This window comes from Mobula birostris, chromosome 9 (genome assembly GCF_030028105.1).
Source record: "Mobula birostris isolate sMobBir1 chromosome 9, sMobBir1.hap1, whole genome shotgun sequence".
Classification (NCBI taxonomy): domain Eukaryota; kingdom Metazoa; phylum Chordata; class Chondrichthyes; order Myliobatiformes; family Myliobatidae; genus Mobula; species Mobula birostris.
Window position 1 is genome coordinate 152,608,173 of NC_092378.1, and position 24,499 is coordinate 152,632,671.

Consider the following 24,499-nt stretch of genomic DNA (forward strand, 5'->3'; position numbering starts at 1 on the left):
GGAACTCAGCAAGTCCGGCAGCGTCAATGGAGAGGTATAAACAGTCGACGTTTATCAGGACTGGAAAGGAAGGGAGAAGGGGGCCAGAGAAGGAAGGTGGGTGGAGGGACACGAGTACAAGCTGGTAGGTGATAGGTGAGACCCATCTCTTTTTCCATTCCCCATTCTGGTTCCCCGCTCACCCCTTCTCTTCTCTTTGCCTGCCCATCACCTCCCCCGGTGGCCTCTCCCATTTTCTCTCTCCCATGGTCCACTCTCCTCTCTATCAGATTCCCTCTTCTCCAGCCCTTTATTCTTTTCCACACTTCACTTCCCAACCTGTCACCTCATCCCACCCTCCCACTTGATGAGGGTCTCAGCCCAAAATGTCAACGGTTATCTTAACTTGTCCTTACCGACCGCCCTACACATCACTTTCCATTCTGTCCACCATCTCTGATGGTGTCCCATCCCTGCACACCTTTCGCTCCCCTCTCTGTCCACTTTCCGTAGGTGCTGCTCTCTCTCTATGATTCCCTTGTTCACTCGTCGCTCCCCGTCGATCTCCCTCCCGGCACACACCTCACGCAGGCGTGACCAAAGGCTACGCCTGGTTCAGGGCCCTAGACATTAACCCTTCTGTTTGGGTGGGAGTGCGTGCATCTTTTCAATACGTCCCTCCGGAGGGAGGGGAAGCCCTCTGGCAGATCCTGACCCTCCTCCCACCTCACCCGTCACCCTTCAGGGAGGCTGGGCGGAGCCCATCAATGGCGCTCAGTCCAGAAGAGCGGAGAGTTTCAGGCTCCGAGGTGTGAAGACATCACCAGTGGTGGTGACATCAGGGCCAAGACAGCTCACCCGCATCTCTACTTCCTCAGGAGGCTACAGAAATCTGGTCGTGTCCCGTCGACCCTCACCAGTTTCAATCGGTGCACACTAAAGCACCCCGTCTGGATGCATTACAGCTTGCTCCAGACACTGCCCTGGGCTGTGACCACTAGAAACTGCAGAGAGTATTGGACACAGCTCAGCGCATCGCAGAAGCCAGCCTCTCCTCCATGGGCTCTGCCTACACCTCTTGCCGCCTCAGTAAAGCAGCCAGCAGAATCAAAGACCCCACCCAGCTGGACATTCTCTCACCTCCCCTCAACCATTGGGCAGAAGACACAAAAGCCCAAAAGCACTCACGAGGAAAGGTTGTATGAGCTCAGGATGAGAGGAGTCCTTGAGGGAGGTGTACAAGATGATAAAAGGCATAGAGAGAGCGGACACACGGTGGAGAAGTACAGAGAGGACGTATTTTAAGGTGATTGGCAGAAAGTTTAAGGGGGATGTCAGGGGTAGTTTTTTCCCCACGGAGTGCTGGGTGGGTGGTTCTCCTGCCAGGGGTGTTTGTAGAGGCAGATACATTCGGGATAGCTAAGATTCTGTTAGCAAGGCACATGGGTGATAGGGAAATGGAGGGCTGTGTGGGAGAGAAGGGTTAGACGGATCTTGGAGTAGGTTAAATGGTCGGGACAAAATTATGGGCCAAAGGGCCTGTACTGTTCTCTGCTCCACCAGACTGGAGGGCAGCTTCTACCTGCTGCTGTGAGACTACCAAACCTCTTAGGTGATAAAGGTAAATCTACCTCATGGTGGCCTGTGTGCCTCATTGTCCACCTGCATCACACTCCCCCTGTATCTGCGACCCTTCACTCTGTGGTAACACACACAAACGCTGGAGGAACTCAGGTCAGGCAGCATCCATGGAGGGGAATGAACGGCTGACATTTCGGGCTGAGGCCCTTCCTCGGGACTGAAAAGGAAGGGGGCAGGAGTCAGAAAAGCTGCTGAGTTCCTCCATCATCTTGTGCGCTCCTCTCCTTCATTCAGTCCTCTGCGGATAACGCACAAAGCTTTTTCACCGTGTCTCGGTACGTGTCAGCGAATTGCGCGGCGTGTCGCTGTGGGGCCCGTCGACAGGGAGACGGGTTCTGTACCTGACAGCAGCCACTGCAGCCGGCCAAGGTACCGGCGAAGGACCTCCTCCACCCGCTCGATGTAACAGTCCAGCTCTTGTGCCTGTAGGTACAGGTGCCTGTGCTCTCCCTGTAACACAGACACAGCGACGTGACCCCCCTGAACACCGGCCCCCAAGGGCTCTCCACCCCACGCTGTCTGCATCACCGTCCTGTACAAGTCAGCAGCAACCGGGCGAAGCTGCAGGGAGCAGGGACTCAGTCCATCGCCTGGAGCAGGTCTAGCAGGTTTGGGCCCCTTATCCCAGAACGGACGTGCCAGCATTGGAGACGGTTCAAAGGAGGGTCACGGAAATGATTTAAACGGCTCGTCATATGAGGAGCATTTGATGGCTCTCGGCCTGTACTCACTGGAATTCAGAAGAATGGGGAGAGAGGGGGTGGAATCTCACTGAAAACCTATTGAATGGTGAAGGGTCATTGGAAGAGTGGAGGTGGAGAAGATGTTTCCTATGGTGGGAGAGTCTAAGGCCAGAGGACATACGCCTTAGAACACAGGGGAGATCCATTTAGAACGGAGATGAGGAGGAATTTCTTTAGCAGAGAGTGGCAAATCTGTGAATTCGTTGCCACAGACAGCTGTGAAAGGTCAAATTGTTGGGTACATTTAAGGCAGAGGTTGATAGATTGGTCAGGGCATGAAGGGATACAGGGAGAAGGCAGGAGATTGGGGCTGAGAAGAAAAATGGATCAGCCATGATGAAATGGTGGAGCAGACTCGATAGGCCAAATGGCCTAATTTTGCTCCTATATCTCGTGGTCCTATCTTATACATCACAGGCACATTGCTCCCCCACCATCGGTAGTGTCTACAGGAAGGGCAATATCCAAAAATTCCCACCATCCACGCCACACACCCTCCTGCAGCTACCATTGGCCAGGAGCCTGAAGTCCCAGACCCCCAGCTTCAGGAACAGCTATTTCCCTTCAACCATCCAGTTCCCGAACCGTAATCACTACAGCCAGGCAAGAGCAGACTGCATAGGGAGCATGGTAGTTAGTGTAACGCCTCACGGTGCCGGTGACTTAATACCCGCTGACGTCTGTGAGGAGCTTGTACGTTCTCCCTGTGACCACGTGGTTTCCTCCAGGTACTCTGGTTTCCTCCCACATCCCAAAAACCTACGACTTAGGGTTAGTAAGTTGTGGGCACACTATTTTGGCATCTGAAGTGTGGCTGTGCTTGCGGGCTGCCCCAGGAAATGCTCGGATGGTGTTGGTCATTGACATAAACCACGCATTTCACCGTGTGCTGCGATGTACAGGTAACAAATTAAACTCATCTTAAATCGTTATCTCCTCCACAAAGCGACACATTCCTGGTGTATGTGTCAGTCAGAGCTGGAGGGGAGAACACACAATCTCCTTACAGGAGCAGCGGGAATTGAACACGGATCGCTGGCACTGTGCTTAACCTCTACGCTGCCATGCCGCCTAGCAAGCACACAGCAAGATCCCACACCGCGCGACAAGGTTTTGGCAACACTGGGCAAGGTTTGAGATCACTGGTCTCGGGCCCCCCCACTACCACTCCTCGCCACCAGAGGGACATCACGGCCGCACTTACATTGATCTGCACTGTGGGGAAGCCGGCGCAGTACCTGCCGAGACCCCTCTTGTTCAAGCTCCTCACCAAGCCTTCTTCCGGTGGCTGCAGTCTGGCCCAGACAGGAGCCTGTGCAGGTCCAGTCCCAGCTTCCTCAGGCCCAGCCTCCGTAACCACTGCCGAGGAGAGGACAGAGTTTCTGTCAGAGTACAGATCGCTCCAGGACCACAGCCTGACCCTACCTCCCCGGAGAAGCAGCATCCAGTACCCAGGGGTACGGTGTGTATTTCTGTGACCGGTGGGTATTTCTGTGACTGGTGGGTATTTCTGTGACCGGTGGGTATTTCCGGGTACAGTGGGTATTTCTGTGACCGTGGGTATTTCTGTGACTGGTGGGTATTTCTGTGACCGGTGGGTATTTCTGGGTACAGTGGGTATTTCCAGGACTGGTGGGTATTTCTGTGACTGGTGGGTATTTCTGTGACCGGTGGGTATTTCTGAGTACAGTGGGTATTTCTGTGACCGGTGGGTATTTCTGGGTACAGTGGGTATTTTCTGGGACTGGTGGGTATTTCTGTGACCGCTGGGTATTTCTGGGTACAGTGGGTATTTCCTGGTACAGTGGGTATTTCTGTGACCGGTGGGTATTTCTGTGACTGGTGGGTATTTCTGTGACCGGTGGGTATTTCTGTGGCCGGTGGGTATTTGTGACCGGTGGGTATTTCTGGGTACAGTGGGTATTTCTGTGACCGGTGGGTATTTCTGTGACTGGTGGGTATTTCTGTGACCGGTGGGTATTTCTGTGGCCGGTGGGGTATTTGTGACCGGTGGGTATTTCTGGGTACAGTGGGTATTTCTGTGACCGGTGGGTATTTCTGGGTACAGTGGGTATTTCTGTGACCGGTGGTATTTCTGTGACCGGTGGGTATTTCTGGGTACAGTGGGTATTTCTGGGTACAGTGGGTATTTCTGTGATCGGTGGGTATTTCTGGGTACAGTGGGTATTTCTGTGACTGGTGGGTATTTCTGTGACCGGTGGGTATTTCCGGGTACAGTGGCTATTTCTGTGACCAGTGGTATTTCTGTGACCAGTGGGTATTTCCGGGTACAGTGGGTATTTCTGTGACCGGTGGGTATTTCTGGGTACAGTGGGTATTTCTGTGACCGGTGGGTATTTCTGGGTACAGTGGGTATTTCTGTGGCCGGTGGGTTTTTCTGTGACCGGTGGGTATTTCTGTGACCGGTGGGTATTTCTGTGACTGGTGGGTTTTTCTGTGACCGGTGGGTATTTCCGGGTACAGTGGGTATTTCTGTGACTGGTGGGTATTTCCGGGTACAGTGGGTATTTCTGTGACCGGTGGGTATTTTTGTGACTGGTGGGTTTTTCTGTGACCGGTGGGTATTTCCGGGTACAGTGGGTATTTCTGTGACTGGTGGGTATTTCTGGGTACAGTGGGTATTTCTGTGACCGGTGGGTATTTCTGGGTACAGTGGGTATTTCTGTGGCCAGTGGGTATTTCTGTGACCGGTGGGTATTCCTGTGACCGGTGGGTATTTCTGTGACCGGTGGGTATTTCCAGGTACAATGGGTATTTCTGTGACCGGTGGGTATTTCTGGGTACAGTGGGTATTTCTGTGACCAGTGGGTATTTCTGTGACCGGTGGGTATTTCTGGGTACAGTGGGTATTTCTGTGACCGGTGGGTATTTCTGGGTACAGTGGGTATTTCTGTGACCGGTGGGTATTTCTGGGTACAGTGGGTATTTCTGTGACTGGTGGGTTTTTCTGTGACCGGTGGGTATTTCTGGGTACAGTGGGTATTTCTGTGACCGGTGGGTATTTCTGTGGCCGGTGGGTATCTCTGTGACCGGTGGGTATCTCTGTGACCGGTGGGTATTTCTGTGACCGGTGGGTATTTCTGGGTACAGTGGGTATTTCTGGGTACAGTGAGTATTTCTGTGGCTGGTGGGTATTTCTGTGACCGGTGGGTATTTCTGTGGCCGGTGGGTATTTCTGTGGCCGGTGGGGGCCACAGAGGGCTGAATGAGTTCTGGATTGTGATGATCATGTCCTAGTTTGAAGTGTAAGCAGTGTGTGGGGTGGAAATGTAAAGCATTGTAACAGTCTGACCCTGTAATCTCTGAAAAAGAGGTGCTGATTAGGGTCAGGGCAGGGTCACTGTCAGCACAAAATCTCTCAGTTCATGGAGGGCTGGAATAATTTGCTCAAACGTCAAAGTCATTTGAAGTTCAGGCAAATTGTCCCAATCCTCCACAAGGACAGAGTAAAATTTATTATCAGAGTGCGTATCTGTCACCGTAATCTACCCTGAGATTCATTACCTTGCAGACATTTATAGGAAAATAAAGAAATGGAATAGAATTTGTGAAAAACTATACAAAAATAAAGACCGACAAACAACCAATGTGCAAACAAAACTTACAGTGTACTAAGAACGTGAGTTATAAACACGGGATCAATGTACTGACGGGATGGGGGGCTGTCTGTCAGCAACTGCACGGCCAAAGGACTGTTCAGACGCGTCTAGGAATGGTGTTAGGGAGCGTCCTGTCACCCACGGAACAGTGGGCAGCTGTCACCCATGGGACAGCAGGCGTCCTGTCACCCGTGGAACAGCGGGCGGCCTGTCACCCACAGGACGGCAGGCGTCCTGTCACTGTACCTTGGGATATATAACAGTAACAAGCCAGCAGTAAATTGGTTTATTGTTCCACGTACCGAGGTACAGTGACTAACTTGGTCTGCAAACAGTTCACACAGATCAGATCATTACACTGTGCCTTGAGGTAGAACAAAGTAAAGCAGTAACAGAATGCAGAATAGAGCGTCGCAGTGACAGAGAGAGTGCAGTGCAGACAGACAGCAAGGTGCGAGGTCACAACAAGGTAGATTGTGAGATCAAGAGTCCATTGTATTGTATGAGGGGATCGTTGAATTGTCTCTTAACAGCGGATAGAAGCTGCCCTCGAGTCTGAGGTACATAAATACAGGTTTTCATATTTTTTGCCTGGTGGGAGGGGAGAGAGAGAATATCCGAGGGGGAGAGAGAGAATGTCCGGGGGGAGAGAATGTCTGGGGGGGGGGAGAGAAAGTCCGGGGGGGGGGGAAGAGTGTCCGGGGGGAGGAGAGAATGTCTGGTGGGGGGGGAGAGAATGTCCGGTGGGGGGGGGAGAGAGAATGTCCGGGGGGAACAGGAGAATGTCCGGGGGAGGGGAGAGAATGTCCGGGGGGGGAGAGTGTCCGGGGGGGGGGAGAGAATGTCAAGTGGGGGGGGGGGAGAGAATGTCCGGGGGGGGAGAGTGTCCGGGGGGGGGGGAGAGAGAATGTCCGGGGGGGGGGAGAGACAGAGAATGTCCGGGGGGGGGGGGAAGAGAATGTCCGGGGGGGGGGGAGAGACAGAGAATGTCCAGGGGGGACAGGAGAATGTCCGGGGGGGGGGGAGAGACATAGGAAAGGAGGATGAGAGGTGTACATGATGATAAGATCCACAGATCGAGTGGAGCCAGAGCCTTTTCCCAGGGCAGGGATGGCTAAAATGAGGGGGCATCATTTTAAGGTGATCGGGGGGACGTCACAGGTAGGTTTTTTACACAGAGAGTGGTGGGTGTGTTGAATGTCCTGCTTGGGGTGGTGGTACAAGCAGGTATGTTAGGGACATTTAACAGACGCATAAAAAGGCAAATCCCTATTCTTTCCAATTACAAAAATGGAAGACAACGTCAGAGGGAAGCATTAGTTTGAGTTTTGAAAACTTTAAAGGTTGGCAGAGCATTGTGGGAAGAATACTGTGCTGTATGTTACAGTCGGCAGGGAGTGTGTCCTGCTGAGGTTACAGTCGGTGGGGAGGGTGTCCTGGTGAGGTTACAGTCAGTGGTGACAGTGTCCCAGTGAGGTTACAGTCAGTGTGGACAGTGTCCCGGTGAGGTTACAGTCGGCAAGGAGGGTGTCCCAGTGAGGTTACAGTCGGAGGGGAGGGTGTCCCGGTGAGGTTACAGTCAGCGGGGAGGGTGTCCCAGTGAGATTACAGTCAGTAGGAAGGTTGAACCGGTGAGATTACAGTCAGTGGTGACGGTGTCCTGGTGAGATTACAGTCGGTGGGGAGGGTGTCCCGGTGAGATTACAGTCAGTGGTGACGGTGTCCTGGTGAGATTACAGTCGGTGGGGAGGGTGTCCCGGTGAGATTACAGTCAGTGGTGACAGTGTCCTGGTGAGATTACAGTCAGTGGTGACGGTGTCCCAGTGAGGTTACAGTTGGCGGGGAGGGTGTCCCGGTGAGGTTACAATTGGCGAGGAGGGTGTCCTGGAGAGGTTACAGTCGGCGGGGAGGTTGTCCTGGAGAGGTTACAGTCAGTGGTGACGGTGTCCCGGTGAGGTTACAGTCGGTGGTGACGGTGTCCCGGTGAGAATTACAGTCAGCAGGGACGTGTTCACATTTCTGACAAAAGCATATGGACAATGGATGCCGGAAGCAGATCCGGTTGCGAGGGTCAGATACTCCTTACCGCTACAGTCGAGCAGATCTCCTCTTCGCTCGGCAGGGAGACACAGGGTATGACTGTCCGTGCACTTCTTGTCCTGGGGCGGGTCTGGTACACGGCACCTTCTCAACAGAGACGGAGACAGGCCAGGTGAAAGGTCATGACCCAAAACGTCGTCTATTTCGCCCCCATGGCTGCCGCCCGACCCGGTGAGTGTCTGCAGTTTTTCGTGTGCTGCCCCAGGTTCCAGTCTCTCGTGTGTCTCTCGACACGAACGGCTCAGAACCCATCCTTGCTCAGTGGCACCCCACCACTTCACCACCGTCCAGCCCGTCTCCTGGCCCCCTAAAGGGTGGAAGTTTCCAGAATACTCGCACAATTGTGGAGAAAATCGAAGACTAACTCGGCTAGAAATGACAGGGTGAAACAGGAGTGTGACAGTTAGGGCAACACATTCCCGCACCAACAAGCAGGGTTCAATTCCCTCGCCACCTGACAGGAGTTTGTCTCCCCGTGACCACGAGGGTTTCCTCCAGGTGCTCCTGTTTCCTCCCACAGTCCAAAGATGTGTGGGTTAGGGTTAGTGAGTTGTGGGCATGGTTGCTGGCATGGGACTCGTAGTGACTCTTGCGGGCTGCCCCCAGAGTCGTGTAAAGGCAGATGGGGTTAGTTTGATTGGCATCACGCTCAGCACAGACAGCACAGGCCGAAGGGCCTGTTCTTCTGTTGCTTGGGCTTGAGGGCCTGTGTCACAAGCAGGGGTCGCACCAATGGGTACTTTATTCCCTGGGTCGGGGGGCTGGCCCGATAGAGGTATAGAAGACCATAAGGGGCAAGGACAGGACGAGAGCACAGGCGTTTTGCTAATAACAAAATGGCATAGGTCTAACGTCTGAGGTGAGAGATTTAATTCAATTCAACTGTAATTGTCATTTAAGCATAGATGAATACAGCCAGATGAGACGGTGTTACTACGGGGTCAGGGTGTAAAAACACATTACCGACAGTCACACACAAGATCACAGTCACGTAATGAGTCCTGACTCTCGCCCCACCCCATCCCTGTAACCCTGCGGTTTGATGTACACAAGTCAACAAACCCACACAGAATGTGGAGAGGTGACTCAACCGGTCTGTACAAGATGATAAGGGTCAGAGATCGAGTGGATAGAGACTTTTCCCCAGTGAGGAAACGGCTTATACGAGGGGCTGTGGTTTTCAGCTGAATGTTGCAAAGTATAGGGGGGATGTCAGAGGTAAGTTCTTAACATAACAAAACTCTTAGATAGGCACATAAATGATAGAAAAATGGAGGGCTATGTGGGAGGGAAGGGTTAGATTGATCTTGGAGTAGGTTAAAGAGTCAGCACAACATTGTGGGCCGAATGGCCTGTACTTTGAAACAGTATTCTACGTTTTTGACATCGGAACAACTTCTCACAAAGGGTAGCCAGTACTTGCAATGAGCTGTCAGAAATAGTGGTTGAGACGGGCAAAGTTTGTGAGCAATCTATACAGGGATAGGAGAGGTTTAGAGAGATATGGGACAAACCTGGGCCAACTGGACTAGCTCAGCCAGCATGGACACACTGTGCCTGTCCCTGTGTTATATGTTCATGGCCGTACTCACCTACTTTACTCCCCTGATCGGTGTAAAATGCTGACCTCGAAACCTTCCGCCTTTCCAGGAAAGATCGCGGTCGTTTTGTGCCGGGATGAGCTGGAGAAGGAACCGTCATTTTGCAGACGTTAGCTGAGCCCAAGGAGAGGAGACGACCCTGTTCCCAACCTCACCAACCCCAGAACGGGCGAGAAGGGGAACTCTCAGTCCTCACTGCCCTCCGGCCACCCCTACCTCCTGCTGCGCGTACGGACCCACTGCAATTTGCCTTCCAGCGCAACAGGTCCGCAGTGGATGCAATCTCCCTGGCTCGCCAGTCGCTCCTGGACCATCTGGACAACAGCAATACCTGCGTCAGGCTGCTGATTACTGCTTACAGCTCAGCCTACAGCACCACCAAACCCTCAGTACACATCAACGAGCTCCAAAAGCTGGGCCACTGACCCTCCGTCTGCAACTGGAGCCTGGCCCTCCCCATCGGGAATCCAGAGTCAGTGCAGATTGGTGATAACACCTCCTCACCGACAACCAACACTGACGCACCTCAGGCTGAGTCCGGAACCAGGTGCTGGAGGCTCCAAGGCTCCAAGGCAGCTGGTCATAGGGGTGTTGGCCAGTTTATGTGTGTGCGGGCTGAGAGGAGTGGGAGGCTGGGAAAGTGGCTTACAGTCACAGAACATGGCAGCGCAGACCACTTGGCCCATTTTGTTTCTGCTGAATTATTATTCTCTCATCCTATTGACCCACACCCAGACCATCGCCCTCCATACCTCTCCCATCCATGTACTGATCCAAACTTCTCTTAAATGTCCCAATCAAACCCACATCCACCGGCAGCTCGTTCCCCACTCTCAACCCCCTGAGGGAAGGCATCCCCTTAAACACTTCCCCTTTCACCCTTAACCCATGACCTCTAGATCCAATCTCACCCAACCTCAGTGGAAAAAGCCTGCTTGCATTTACTCATCTATACCCCTCATAATTGTGTACCCTCGATCCAGTCTCCCCTCCTTCTCCTGTGCTCCAGGGAGGTGTTGCTGTTGCCTGTGGTTTGAGTTGTGTTAATGGACGCGCTGTGTTGGTGCCAGAATGTGAGGTGACGCTTGCGGGCTGCCCCCAGCACAGCGTTAGTTCATGTTGGTTGTTCACACCAGTGGTGCACTTCCCTGGCGGTTTCGAGGGGCAGACGGTGAAGGAAACTGAGTCGAACTCCGCTCACCCACCTCGAGGGCCAGCAGCCTTCCCACTGCTCGCACGCCCGGTCAGTGCCAGCCGGCTCTCCTCTCCTCCGTCCTCCCGCGCTTGCTGGAGAGGCAGAGTGAGATCCCGTTAGCTCTGGCCTTCCATCCCTTCCACCTCCCTCTCAGAAAGTCACAAGGACCTGCTGATACTCAGCAGTCCTTCAGACAACAGACACCAACTGGCCCTTTGTCCCGCTGTCTCTACGCCAACCAGGCCTGTCCATACCAATCCCACTCCAGCACTGATTTCCCAAATCCCTCTGTGTTCCTGTCCAAATACATCTTCAAGTGTTGACTTTGTTCCTGTCCTCTCTGGCAGATCACTTATATACCGACTGCCCACAGATCTCCTTTCCCTGACAGATCACTCATATACCGACTGCCACCAATCTCCTGTAAACATCCTCCATTAGGCTCAGGGGCAGAATTAGGCCATTCGGCCCATCGAGTCTACTCCACTATTCCATCATGGCTGATTTATTTTCCCTCTCAGCCCCATTCTCCTGCTTTCTCCCCATAATCTTTGACACCCTGACTAATCAAGAACCTGTTAAAACTTCACTTTAAATATATCCAATGACTTGGCCTCCACAGCTCTCTGTGGCAATGAATTCCACAGAATCACCACCCTTGGCTGAAGAAATTCCTCCCCATCTCTGTTCAAAAGGGACACCCAATACTGAGGCTGTGCCCTCTGGTTCCAGACACTCCCAATACTGGAAACACCCTCTCAGCCCTTCCCACCTGCCCATCACCTCCCTTTGGTTCCCCTTCCCTTTCCCTTTCTCCCTCTCTCCTCTCCTATCAGATTCCATCTTCTTCAGCCCTTTTCATCTTCCACCATCCCCTCCCAACCTCTTACTTCATCCTCCCCCCCCCCACCCACCCACCTTCCCCCTCATCTGGTCTCATCTATCACCTGCCAACTTGTACTACACCCCTCCCCCATCTTGTGTTGGCTTCTACCCCCTTCCTTTCCAGGCCGGGTGAAGGGTCTCGGCCCATCACACGCTCCCGGGGTCAGACACAGAGTGAAGCTTCCTCCACACTGTCCCATCACACACTCCCGGGGTCAGACACAGAGTGAAACTCCCTCCACACCGTCCCATCACACACTCCCGGGGTCAGACACAGAGTGAAGCCTCCCTCCACACTGTCCCATCACACACTCCCGGGGTCAGTCACAGAGTGAAACTCCCTCCACACTGTCCCATCACACACTCCCGGGGTCAGACACAGAGTGAAACTCCCTCCACACTGTCCCATCACACACTCCCGGGGTCAGACACAGAGTGAAACTCCCTCCACACTGTCCCATCACACACTCCCGGGGTCAGACACAGAGTGAAGCCTCCCTCCACACTGTCCCATCACACACTCCCGGGGTCAGTCACAGAGTGAAACTCCCTCCACACTGTCCCATCACACACTCCCGGGGTCAGACACAGAGTGAAACTCCCTCCACACTGTCCCATCACACACTCCCGGGGTCAGACACAGAGTGAAACTCCCTCCACACTGTCCCATCACACACTCCCGGGGTCAGACACAGAGTGAATCTCCCTCCACACCGTCCCATCACACACTCCCAGGGTCAGACACAGAGTGAATCTCCCTCCACACCGTCCCATCAGACACAGACCGTCCCATCACACACTCCCGGGGTCAGACACAGAGTGAAACTCCCTCCACACCGTCCCATCACACACTCCCGGGGTCAGACACAGAGTGAAGCCTCCCTCCACACTGTCCCATCACACACTCCCGGGGTCAGTCACAGAGTGAAACTCCCTCCACACTGTCCCATCACACACTCCCGGGGTCAGACACAGAGTGAAACTCCCTCCACACTGTCCCATCACACACTCCCGGGGTCAGACACAGAGTGAATCTCCCTCCACACCGTCCCATCACACACTCCCAGGGTCAGACACAGAGTGAATCTCCCTCCACACCGTCCCATCAGACACAGACCGTCCCATCACAAACTCCCGGGGTCAGACACAGAGTGAAGTTCCCTCCACACCATCCTATTCTGCACTTCTAAGACCGTGGAGCTGTGTGGTTGATTGAGTCTGTGGTGATGCCAGCTCTCCGGTGGCTGGTGTAATGCTGATAGCTACAATCTCATGACTGGATGTACTGGGGGTCTCACCATCCTGGCCAGAGACAGGGCTGTGGGCTTTGGAGCCAGCAGCTTCGGAGGGTGCCGATCGCCCTTCCTCAACGCCTCCTGCAGACCCTCGGCTGGGACCACCGTGTCTTCAGGAAAGGACCTCCCCGAGCGTTGGCATAGCGACTGCAGCAGCAGGGCACACTGCAGGGGTTGGGGTAGAAAGCACAGCAGTCACGTTTCAGAACGCATGTGGAGTACTGTGGGCAGTTTGTGGCTCCACATCCACGAAGGGATGTGCTGCCATTGGAGAGAGTTCCGAGGACCTTCACAGGAATGATCCCGGGAATGAACGGTTTATGACACGAGGAGCGCGGGATGGCTCTGGGCCTGTACTTGCTGCAGTTTAGAAGAACAAGGGGAAATCTTATTGAACCCTACCAAATACTGAAAGCCTCAGTAGAGTGAACGTGGGGAGGATGTCTCCTACAGTGGGGGAGTCTACGACCAGAGGGCACAGCCTCAGAATAGAGGGGCACCCATTTAGAACAGAGATGAGGAGGAATTTCGTTAGCCAGAGAGTGGTGAATCTGTGGAACTCGTTGCCGCAGGTGGCTGTGGAGCCCAAGTCATTGTGTGGTTATCCGAGAACTCCGAGGCACGGATGTGACCCCCGGAAGGGCGTCAGGCAGTCAACTCGGATACAGCCTTCAACCACCCACCACCCAGACCTGTGAATGGCCAGGAGGAAAATAAAGAAGAGATTCTCCCCCCTCTCCACCATCCAATTCCTGCTCCCTCCCCCCCACCAGGTAAGGGGAGGTCGACAGGTTCTTGATCAGTCAGGGTGTCAGGGGTTATGGGGAGAAGGAGAATGGGGTTGCAAAGGATAGTAACTCAGCCATGATGATATGGTGGAGCACCTGACGGGCTGAATGGCCTAATTCTGGTCTATGTCGTACGGTCTTCACACTATCTGACCGGGAAGACATGGTGTGCCCTGTCCATGGACTACGAGGGGCTGCAGTCATGGAGAGGCTGAAGGGGGCTGCTCCTGAAATTCTCGTTGAATTTTAGCTCCATGCTCCTGATTGATGGTCACCTGGTGGGGAGGCAGAGTAGGAAATCGGTGGGGGGGAGGGGGGGGTCTCCTGGTCCGCTTACTCCTGGGCCAGGCAGTGAGCAGTCGAGGGCTCTGCCCAAGATGACTGCCTGCCCTCAGCTGCAATGCCCTGGTAAAGGTTTCACTGCTAACTGTGTTTGCGTTACTGTTAGAGTGCTGAGGAATGAAATGCCCGGGAGGAAAGACGTCTCACATCCACGCCCAGGTGTTCCTGGAGAAGCCACTGTCACAGAGGGGGAGTTCTGAGAACAGTAGGCCCCTCAGGGACTTAAACGCTCTGTAGATAATAGTAATCATATTTTAATTTGAAATTGTAAGTAGTTTTGTGATCCCTGATTATTACACTTAGCAGCCACTTTATTAGGTATTGCGATAAATCTGCTCATATCGAATCAGCCAATCATGTGATAGCAGCTCAATGCATAAGAGCATGCAGGCATGGTCAAGACGTTCAGTTGTTGTTCAGACCAAACATCAGAATGGGGAAGGAATGTGATCTACGTGACTTTGACCATGCAATGATTGCTGGTGCCAGACGGGGTGGTTTGAGTATCTCAGAAACTGCTGATCTCCTGGATTTTCACATACAACAGTCAGTAGAATTTACACAGAATGGTGTGAAAAACAAAAAAACATCCAGCGAGCAGCAGTTCTGTGGGTGAAAACACCTTGTTAATGAGAGAGGTCAGAGGAGAATGGCCAGACTGGATCAAGCTGACAGGAAGGTGACAGTAACTCAGATAACCACACCTTACAACAGTGGGGTGCAGAAGAGCATCTCTGAACGCACAATATCTCAAACCTTGAAGTGGATGGGCTACAGCAGCAGAAGACCATGAACATACAACCAGGGGATACCTAATAAAGTGGTCACTGAGTATATTAAAAACATACAGCTACAGGGATCTGGCCTGGAACATCGGCAGTGTCTAATACAGCAACAATTGAGCAGTACCTTTTCAGAATAGTTAGCTGCTTTTTCCATTTCAGCCGATATAAGCTGAATATCGTCACTCTCAATGATACCTAAAACCAGACCAAAGGAGGAGATGTTCAGTGACCAAGGTAATAGTTAACCCTTCTCTGCTGTTGAATTAGATTGTACAGTAGTTGTTTTCTTCGCAGTTTAACGATTTACGCTTGCTTGTATTTTATGTAACTACTTACAAACATGTAACTGTTTAGTATGTATCTTAGTGGTCACAGTATGTATATGGAATTGGTCAGTGTGCCCCCTAGTGGTCATGGTGTGTATATGGAGTTACTCAGTGTGCCCCCTAGTGGTCACAGTATATATATGGAATTGCTCAGTATGCCCCCTAGTGGTCACAGTATGTATATGGAATTGCTCAGTGTGCCCCCTAGTGGTCACAGTATGTATATGGAATTGTTCAGTGCGTCCCCTAGTGGTCACAGTGTGTATATGTAATTATTCAGCGTGCCCCCTAGTGGTTTCACTTCTCTCTCTTTCTGGAAGCTTCTTTGGTATCACATTATTTGGAAAGCGACTATCTGATTGGTTATCTCTTATCTACAAAAATGAATGGAATGTCTCTTTTCTGTGGTACAAGAAAGGTTGAGCATCTTGGTCTACTATCTTCCTCAACTTTCCATTTTTTTGCATGTGCCTGCGTGCGTGCTAATCTGTGCGTGTGGGTCTACGCGTGTGCCTCTGCGCCTGCGTGCGTGCTAATCTGTGCGTGTGGGTCTACGCGTGTGCCTCTGCGCCTGCCTGCGTGCTAATCTGTGCGTGTGGGTCTACGCGTGTGCCTCTGCGCCTGCGTGCGTGCTAATCTGTGCGTGTGGGTCTACGCGTGTGCCTCTGCGTCTGTGTGCGTGCTAATCTGTGCGTGTGGGTCTACGCGTGTGCCTCTGCGTCTGCGTGCGTGCTAATCTGTGCGTGTGGGCCTACGCGTGTGCCTCTGCGTCTGCGTGCGTGCTAATCTGTGCGTGAGGGTCTATGCGTGTGCCTCTGCGTCTGCGTGCGTGCTAATCTGTGCGTGTGGGCCTACGCGTGTGCCTCTGCGTCTGCGTGCGTGCTAATCTGTGCGTGAGGGTCTATGCGTGTGCCTCTGCGTCTGCGTGCGTGCTAATCTGTGCGTGTGGGCCTACGCGTGTGCCTCTGCGTCTGCGTGCGTGCGTCCGTGATGATGTCCTTTTCATGGCTTTTTACAAGGCGCAAAGTGAGAGAGAGAGACTGTGTGGCCCACCACTCCTCACACAGACGTTTTCGCGGTACCTTTCCCCTTATTTTAAGAGGTCGAGTTGCGATCTCGACACTCAACCCGACACGGATGGGAAGTGTACCCGGGGGCAGCCCTGACCGGTTTTGAACCCGGGAACCTCCGCTCCCGGCTCGGGCACCAGTGTCATTGTGCCACCAGCCGGCCCCATACCTTTCTTAAGATTCATACTACTTTTCTTTTCCAATTCTCTTTGTTCTATTAACGCTTAATAAAACAATTATAAAGTTTTATGCCTTTCAAAAGAGCCTTGGATCAAAAGCGTTGGAATCCAACACTGGTGACAGTGCAGATGCCCACTGGCCTGCCGCTCTTTGGGGGCCTCCACAGGGTGCCCGCCCAGACTGTCGGTGACCACTGGCTGCATGGAGAGGGACCCACCGCTCCTGGGGGCCCCGAGACCGCTACCAGAGCCACCGCCAACACTGGACACCTGGGTACTGATCTCCAAGGGCAACACTGGATCAGTGGAAGCAAGTGGCATGGTAGCAGAGCGGTTAGCACAGCGCGCTACCGCACCAGTCGCCTGAGTTCAATTTCGATCTCTGTCTGTAAGGAGGCTGTACCACTGTAAGGGAAAGGGCTAACAGTAACTTGAGAATCAGGCTGTGGATTGTTCATAGTAAATCTCTCTCTCCACATACAACCCTGAGATACATTTCCTTGCAGACATACTCAATAAATCCATAAATAACAAATCAATGAAAGACTGCATCAAATTGGGCATTCAACCAGTGTTCAATAGACAACAAACTGTGTAAATATAAAAAGAAAGAAAGAACAATAATAAACAAATGACAAAGCAATAAATATCGAGGTCATGAGGTGAAGAGTCCTTAAAAGTGAGTCCATGGGTTGTGGGAACATTTCAGTGATGCCATGTCCAATCAGGAACCTCTCAATCTCTGCCTTAAATACACCCCAAAGGCCTGGCCTCCACAGCTGCCTGTGGCAACAAATTCCACCAATTCACCACACTCTGAATCTCTGTTTTGAAAGGATGCCCCTCTATCCTGAGGCTGTGCCCTCTTGTCCTCGACTCCCCCACCATGGCAAGCATCCTTCCCACATCTACCCTCTCGGCCTTTTCAACATACGAAAGGTTTCAATGAAATCTCCTCTCATCCTCTGAATTCCGGTGAGTACATACCCAGAGCCATCAAACGTCCCTTTTATGATAACACTTTCATTCCTGGAATCATCCTTGTGAACCTCCTCTGGACCCTCTCCAATGCCAGCACATCTCTTCTAAGATGAGAAGTCCAAAACTGTTCACAATATTCATTAGTCTCACAGCCTGAGGGAAGAAGCTGTTACCCAGTCTGACAGTCCTAGTCCTGATGCTCCTGTCCCTCCTTCCTGAGAGTAGTGGCTCTGAGAGATTGTGGGATGGGCGGCCGGGATCCTCAACAATGCTTTGGGCTCTTCCACAACGCTCTCAGTAAGTGTCACGAATGGGGGAGGGGGACCCTGGAGATCCTCTTGGCGGTTTTTACTGTCCCGAGACCATTGGGAACATCCTTGACAGAGATTGGAACAGTTTAATCTAATTGAGTTTGTGTTATTAATTTTTGCTAAGGAATTTGTGAAGATTCGGTAGGACATCGGAGAGCATACTGACAGGCTGCCTGGTCTGGAAACACCAATGACCCTGAGTGGAAAACCCAGTCCATCGCGGGTAAAACCCTCCCCACTACCGAGCACATCTACATGAAACACTGTCGCAGGAAAGTACCATCACCAGAGACCCCCACCACCCAGCACATGCTCTCTTCTCAAACCAGAGAAAATCTGCAGGTGCTGGAAATCAAAGCAGCACACACAAAATGCTGGAGGAACTCAGCAGGCCAGGCAGCGTCCGTGGCAAAGAGTAAACAGTCGACAGTTCAGGCCCAGGCCCTTCATCAGGAGCGGAGGAAAAAGGTGAGGAGTCTGAGTAAGGAGGTTGGGGGAGGGGAGGAAGAGGTACAAGGGAGCAGGTGATAGATGAAACCGGGAGAGGTGCAGGGGCTGAAGTAAAGAGCTGGGAAGCAGGAGAGGACAGAAGGCCGTGAGGATCACCAGGGGGAGGAGATGGGCAGGTAAGGAGATAAGGTGAGACAGGGAAATGGGAATGGGGAACAGGGAAGGAGAGAGGAAGGCATTTCTGGAAGCTCTCAAACTGCTCTCACCACCAATGGCCTCTCAAGGAGTCTTCACCTTATGTTCTCAATATTTATGGCTGATTTATTTTATTATTATTGTATTTGCAGAGTTGTTGTCTTTGCCCACTGGTTGAGCACCCAAGCTGGTGTGGTCTTTCATTGGTTCTGTTATGTTATTATTCTATAGATCTATTGAGTGTGCCCACAAGACAATGAATCTCTGGCTTGTGGATGGTGACGTGTACTTTGATAATAAATTTACTTTGAACTTTCTCACTGTTTTTTGTCTCTCTGATTTAGTATTGTAGAACAGGATTTGTGACAAAAATTTTTTTGTTAAAGGGAACTGCCCCAGGGATTAGCAGACTCTGGAGGGTCACCCACTGCACCCACCCCCCTCCCCTGCACAGGCAGATCCCAGTACTGACGGGGGGGGGGGTCACCCTCCCCTCCTCGCGCTCTCACTCACCCGACTCCTGGAACCAGTGGAACCTCCCACCACCACTCCTCGCCAGTTCCCGGAGGGTATCCGCCGTGTCCCGTGGGGAGGCATAGCGGGGCATTACCGTGCCCTCGGGTTGGGGGTCAACGCTGAAGAGACAGGTATGGAGATGGAGGTCGCGACCAGCACAAACCTCAGTGACGTAGGAGGAGATGGTGACCTGTGGAAAAGGAAGGGGGGGGTGGGTACAGAGGGTCAGATCTCCCAAGGGTGGTGACCTCCCCCACCCCCGCCCCACCGTCGGCAAGCTCTGGGATCAGAGGTCCGTTTGAGTCTGAAGTTCAAGGCCCCAAGTTCAAAGTCCCGTGGTCAATTTGTCCCAGGATTTACACCAGAGGTCAAGGTCTGAACATCAAAGACCAAATTCAGCAGGTCTGGAATTCTGAAGTCCAAAGTCTGAGGGTCTATGCCAGAGGGTGGAGGTAGGAGGCCGTTGTTTACGATTCCAAGAGTCCGGGGCCAGGGACTGGAAGCCAGAGGCCTGGAGGTGAGCAGTCATGATGCTGGAGGCCTGTACTGTTTGTATCTGTGTGTGGGTGGCTGGGTGGGTGGGAGGGTGCAAAAGGGGCTCGTTTGGCTGTTGCCTTGTTCGGTTCTTGTTGCTTGTGTTGTTCTGTGAACATTGTGGGCCTGCTCTGTTGGCACCAGAGTGTGTGGTGACACATGCGGGCTGTCCCCAGCACATCCTTGGGATGCATTGGCTGCTAACGCAAACGACATATTTCACTGTGTGTATCGACGTACTTGTGATAAATAAACTAATCTGAATCTGAAATCTGGAGGTTGCCCAGCACGTGGCCTCTGGGCGAGGCCATATCGGTCCGTCCCACCCTCTAACCACGTCACGGCCCCTCTCCTCGACCTCAGCAGCACTTTCCTCTGCCATCAGGATGCCTCCCACCCCACACCAAGTAAACAATCTGAAACAGGGGAGGCAGCTCAAACACCAACTTGCTGAGGCAGGCCCGGCCAAGGGGCCATTCACGGACGTGCTCTGGCTGATTGCTAGCCCCTCTTCCAGGCCCTGGTGTCCGGGTGTCCTTGGAGAGGGTGCACACGGTATCCATGGGAACTGGTGGCTCCACACCCTGCCTCCCCCAGAGAACTGAGTCTGTCATTAATGACACATAATTTGAACTACAATATTTGGAAACTTGAAGATGTACAGCGTTTGGTGCTGTCTGGATTAAGCTTTTGTAGAAACACAACACCTTCATTACGGCGGAAGTCCATCTTTCAGTGTTCCAGCCCCCCCTCGCCCCCTCCTACTCCAGGCACAACACAGGAGATCTCTCCTCCCCCCCCCCCCCATGGTCTTCGGGTTACAGGACCCTGTCTTCCACCTGACACCCTCCCACCTTCCTGACCTATCTCACAAGAATGTAGCCAGGACTTGAGTTATAGGGAAGAGGTTGAATAGCTTCGGATTTTATTCCCTGGAGCGTAGGAGAACGAGGGGAGATTTGATAGAGGTAGACAAGATTATGAGGGGTATAGACAGGGTAAATGCAAGCAGGCTTTTTCCACTGAGGCTGGGTGAGGTTAGAACTAGAGGTTCTGCGGACACTGGAAAATACTGCGGGAACTCAGCAGGCCAGGCAGCGACTATGGACATGAATAAGCAGCCGATGCCTCAGGTTGAGGCCCTTCATCAGGCTGTAGCTGAGTGTAGAACTAGAGGTCATTGGTTATGGCTGAAAGGTGAATCATTTATGAGGAACATGAGGGGGAACATCTTCACTCAGAGGGTGGTGAGGGTGTGGAACGAGCTGCCAGTGGAAGCAGCTTCCATTGTAACATCTAAGAGAAGTTTGGATAAGTGCGCGGATGGGAGGGGTGCGGGCAGAAGATGGGGTTGAAATGGACTGGATGGGATAAAGGCCCCATTTCTGCGATCTCTGAGTGCTTTTGATCTCAGACGACCGGGACCTGCGGTATTAGTGGTGGGGATCCTACCCGTGGCTGGTCAGGAATGCCGGTGGTGAGGAGGTAGATGCCGCAGGGAGCCTGGCGGTCGGCTGGATCCGTCTCCACCGCAGCCTTCAGCGTGGCCAGCAGGTTCCGGCTGCCTTCACACCGCAGGGACAGGCTCCACCTGGGGTAACGATAAGGGTCAGCTTATATAAAGATTCCCCAACCACCACTACTTCATCAATTCCTGTCAGTCACCTTGTGTACAGACACTCCTGTGCCTAGCGTCACTTCATGGACATACAATCAATCTGTGTATACAAGATATCTTGTGATTTATATTTATTGTGCTTCTTTATTTTTGTGTTCTTTATCTGATTTGTGTTTTTTTGTGCTGCATCAGATCCAGAGTAACAATTATTTTGTTCTCCTTTACACTTGTGTACTGGAAGTGACATTGAGCAATCTTGAATCTTGATCTTGAACTTGCCACCTGTACATTGAATTGAATTGCCTTTATTACTTACAGCCTTCAAATACATGAGGAGTAAAAATCTTTTCATCATGTCTCCGTGCAAATGTGCAATGTGCAATTTATAGTAATTTATAATAAATATTATGTACAACAGGACAGTCAATATAACATAGAAATACAGTTGTATCAGCATGAATTAATCAGGCTGATGGCCTGGTGGAAGAAGCTGTCCCGGAGTCTGTTGGTTCTGGCTTTTATGCTGCGGTACTGTTTCCCAGATGGTAGCAGCTGGAATAGTTTGTGGTTGGGGTGATTCAGGTCCCCAGTGATCTTCCGGGCCCTTTTTACACACCCATCTCTGTAAATGTCCTGGATAGTGAGGAAGTTCACATCTACACATGTGCTGGGTTGTCCGCACCACTCTCTGCAGAGTCCTGCGATTGAGGGAGGTACAGTTCCCATACCAGGCAGTGATGCAGCCAGTCAGGATGCTCTCAATCATGCCCCTATAGAAAGTTCTTAGAACATGGGTGCCCACAGCAAACTTCTTCAACCATCTGAGGTGAAGGAGGCGTTGTTGTGCCTTTTCACCACACAGCCACTATGTACATGTGAGATTCTCAGTGATATTTATGCCGAGGAATTTAAAGCTGTTCACCCTCTCAACCCCAGATCCATTGATGTCAATGGGGTTAGCCTGTCTCCATTCCTCCTGTAATCCACAACCAGCTTCTTTGTTTTTGTAACATTGAGGGAGAGGTTGTTTTCTTGACACCACTGGCTCAGGGTGATGACTTCTTCCCTGTAGGCTGCCTCGTTATTATGTGAGATTAGGCCAATCAGTGTAGTGTCGTCAGCAAATTTAATCAGCAGATTGGAACTGTGGGTGGCGATACAGTCATGGGTATACAGGGGGTAAAGGAGGGGACTCAGTACGCAGCCCTGAGGGGCTCCTGTATTGAGAGTCAGAGGGTTCGAGGTGAGGGAGCCCACTCTCACAACTTTCTGGCGATCTGACAGGAAGTGCAGGATCCAGCTGCACAAGGCAGGGTCAAGTCCAAGGTGTTTGAGCTTCTTGTCGAGCCTGGAGGGAATTATGGTGTTGAATGCTGAACTGTAGTCCAAGAACAGCATTCTCACATAAGTATCCCTCTTCTCCAGATGTGTAAGGACGGTGTGTAGAGTTGTGGCTATTGTGTCGTCTGTCGATCGGTTGTGTCGGTAGGCGAATTGTAGGGGGTCCAGTGTGGGTGGTGGCAAGCTGCAGATGTTGTCCTTGACCAGCCCCTCTAAGCATTTGCTATTATTGAGGTGAGTGTGACAGGATGCCAGTCGTTCAGACATGTTCAGACATGTTACCTTGGTCTTTCTAGGTACAGGAACGATGGTGGATGTTTTGAAGTGGGGGGGAACACAGCGAAATGTATCGTTTGAGTCGATTGTCAACCCAGTCCGAGGACGTGCTGGAAGCAGCCCACAGTGTTATCAAGCTTCTTCTGCCAATATAACGTGCCCACAACTTACTAACCTTAACCCGTACATCTTTTTAGAACGCAGGAGAACGTCCCAATTCCTTAAGGACTGCGGCAGGAATTGAACCTGGATCACCAGCGCTGCAAAGCGTTCGCTATCTGCCACACTACTGTGATGCCCTAGCGTACAAAGAGAAAGAGAGGGGGAGGTGGAGGAAGAGCGAGGCACAAGGGAGGGAAGAGGGATTCACCAGACTGCAGTTGCAGGTACACAGCAGACAAGCTGTGGGGGGTGGGGGAGATCGGGGAGCGACAAGGAATATATAGAGAACAACAGGGGGCTGAGGGTTTAGTTGGAACAGAAACAGAGCAGGGGGCTGGTGTGGTTGGGGGGTAAGGATTTAGCCGGAACGGAACCACAGGAACTCACCTCCAGGCAGCTTGCAGGTTGTCAGGACTAACGGGAACCAGGCCCGGCTGGAATTGCCTCACCTCCGACCCGAACCTGGACAGGACAACAGTTAACATCCCAGTAAAGAATGGAGACCCCATCTCCCACCAACACCCTACCCATCCCAACGCCCTCCCTCCACGTACATGTACATACACACACACACACACACACACACACACACACACACACACACACACACACACACACACACACACACCACACAGCCCCAGGGTCACCAAATCCGCTTAGGCTAAACAGTAAGCAGGAGGAATAGCAAGCTCCAAAGGTCTAGGATTAATGAGAGGAACAAAGAGGGAAGAAAAAGAGAGGGACAGGGTTGGGGCAGAGTGGGAGGGGGTCAGAGAGGGAGGGGGAGAGGGTAGAGGGGGTGGATAGAAAGAAGGAAAATAGAGGGAGGGTGTGAGAGTGAGGGGCAGGGTGAGAGAAGGTTCACTCACGCTAACAGGTTGAAGGCGTCGCGGTTGGCGAGCTGTTGTTCGAGGAGCAGCCGCACAGCGTGCTGAAGGTGGATGATGTACCTGCCATTGTAGATCGAGGTATCCAACACCACCACCACCCTGTGGGGGCAGAGACCGCAACCCCTCGTCACAGTCACCATACCAACCAGGGTCACCGGGTCGCAGCAACAGTCGTTGGGGTCACGGGGGGGGGGTCATGGCCGTGGGGGTCACTGGGGAGTCATGGCCAAGGGGTCGTTGGGAAGTCATGGTCGTTGGGTTACTGGGAGGTCATGGCCATAGGGTCGCCAGGGGTCACAGCTGCAGGATTACCGGGGTTATTGGGGTCACAGCCCCAGGGTCATGGCCGCTGGGTGACAGGGTCAATCACTGACCTTTTCTCACACAGGTTGCCCCACATCCTCCTGCTGCGATTGGACAGCCACTTGATCCTGAGTTCAAACCGGTTCACGGCTCGGGACAGACGCTTCTGCAGAAAGTCCGGGGACACCGGTCAGTCCGGGAACGTCGGGGGGGAGGGAGGGAGAGAGGGGAGAGGAGGTAGAGGGGGAGGGAAGGGGTGGGTGAGGGCAGAGAAGGGTGAAGAGGGAAAGGAACGGGGAGGGAGAGGGGAGAGAAAGAGGAGAAGGGAGAGAGGTGAAGAGGGAGTAGGAGAGAGAGGGAAGAAGGGAGCAAG

At 52.5% G+C, this 24,499-nt stretch overlaps 1 protein-coding gene across 1 annotated transcript in view; it reads right to left on the reverse strand.

Moving 5' to 3' along the window:
• The window catches only part of vwa3a (von Willebrand factor A domain containing 3A), a 60,651-nt gene that overhangs the window by 19,243 nt on the left and 16,909 nt on the right, over window positions 1-24,499 (reverse strand). Inside the window, 13 exon segments of the mRNA XM_072267322.1 lie at window positions 1,967-2,070; window positions 3,568-3,636; window positions 3,639-3,722; window positions 8,070-8,167; window positions 9,676-9,765; window positions 10,890-10,971; window positions 13,063-13,224; window positions 15,099-15,169; window positions 19,000-19,192; window positions 20,989-21,127; window positions 23,321-23,395; window positions 23,803-23,922; window positions 24,198-24,292. Coding sequence (XP_072123423.1) covers window positions 1,967-2,070; window positions 3,568-3,636; window positions 3,639-3,722; window positions 8,070-8,167; window positions 9,676-9,765; window positions 10,890-10,971; window positions 13,063-13,224; window positions 15,099-15,169; window positions 19,000-19,192; window positions 20,989-21,127; window positions 23,321-23,395; window positions 23,803-23,922; window positions 24,198-24,292 — 1,382 coding nt within the window.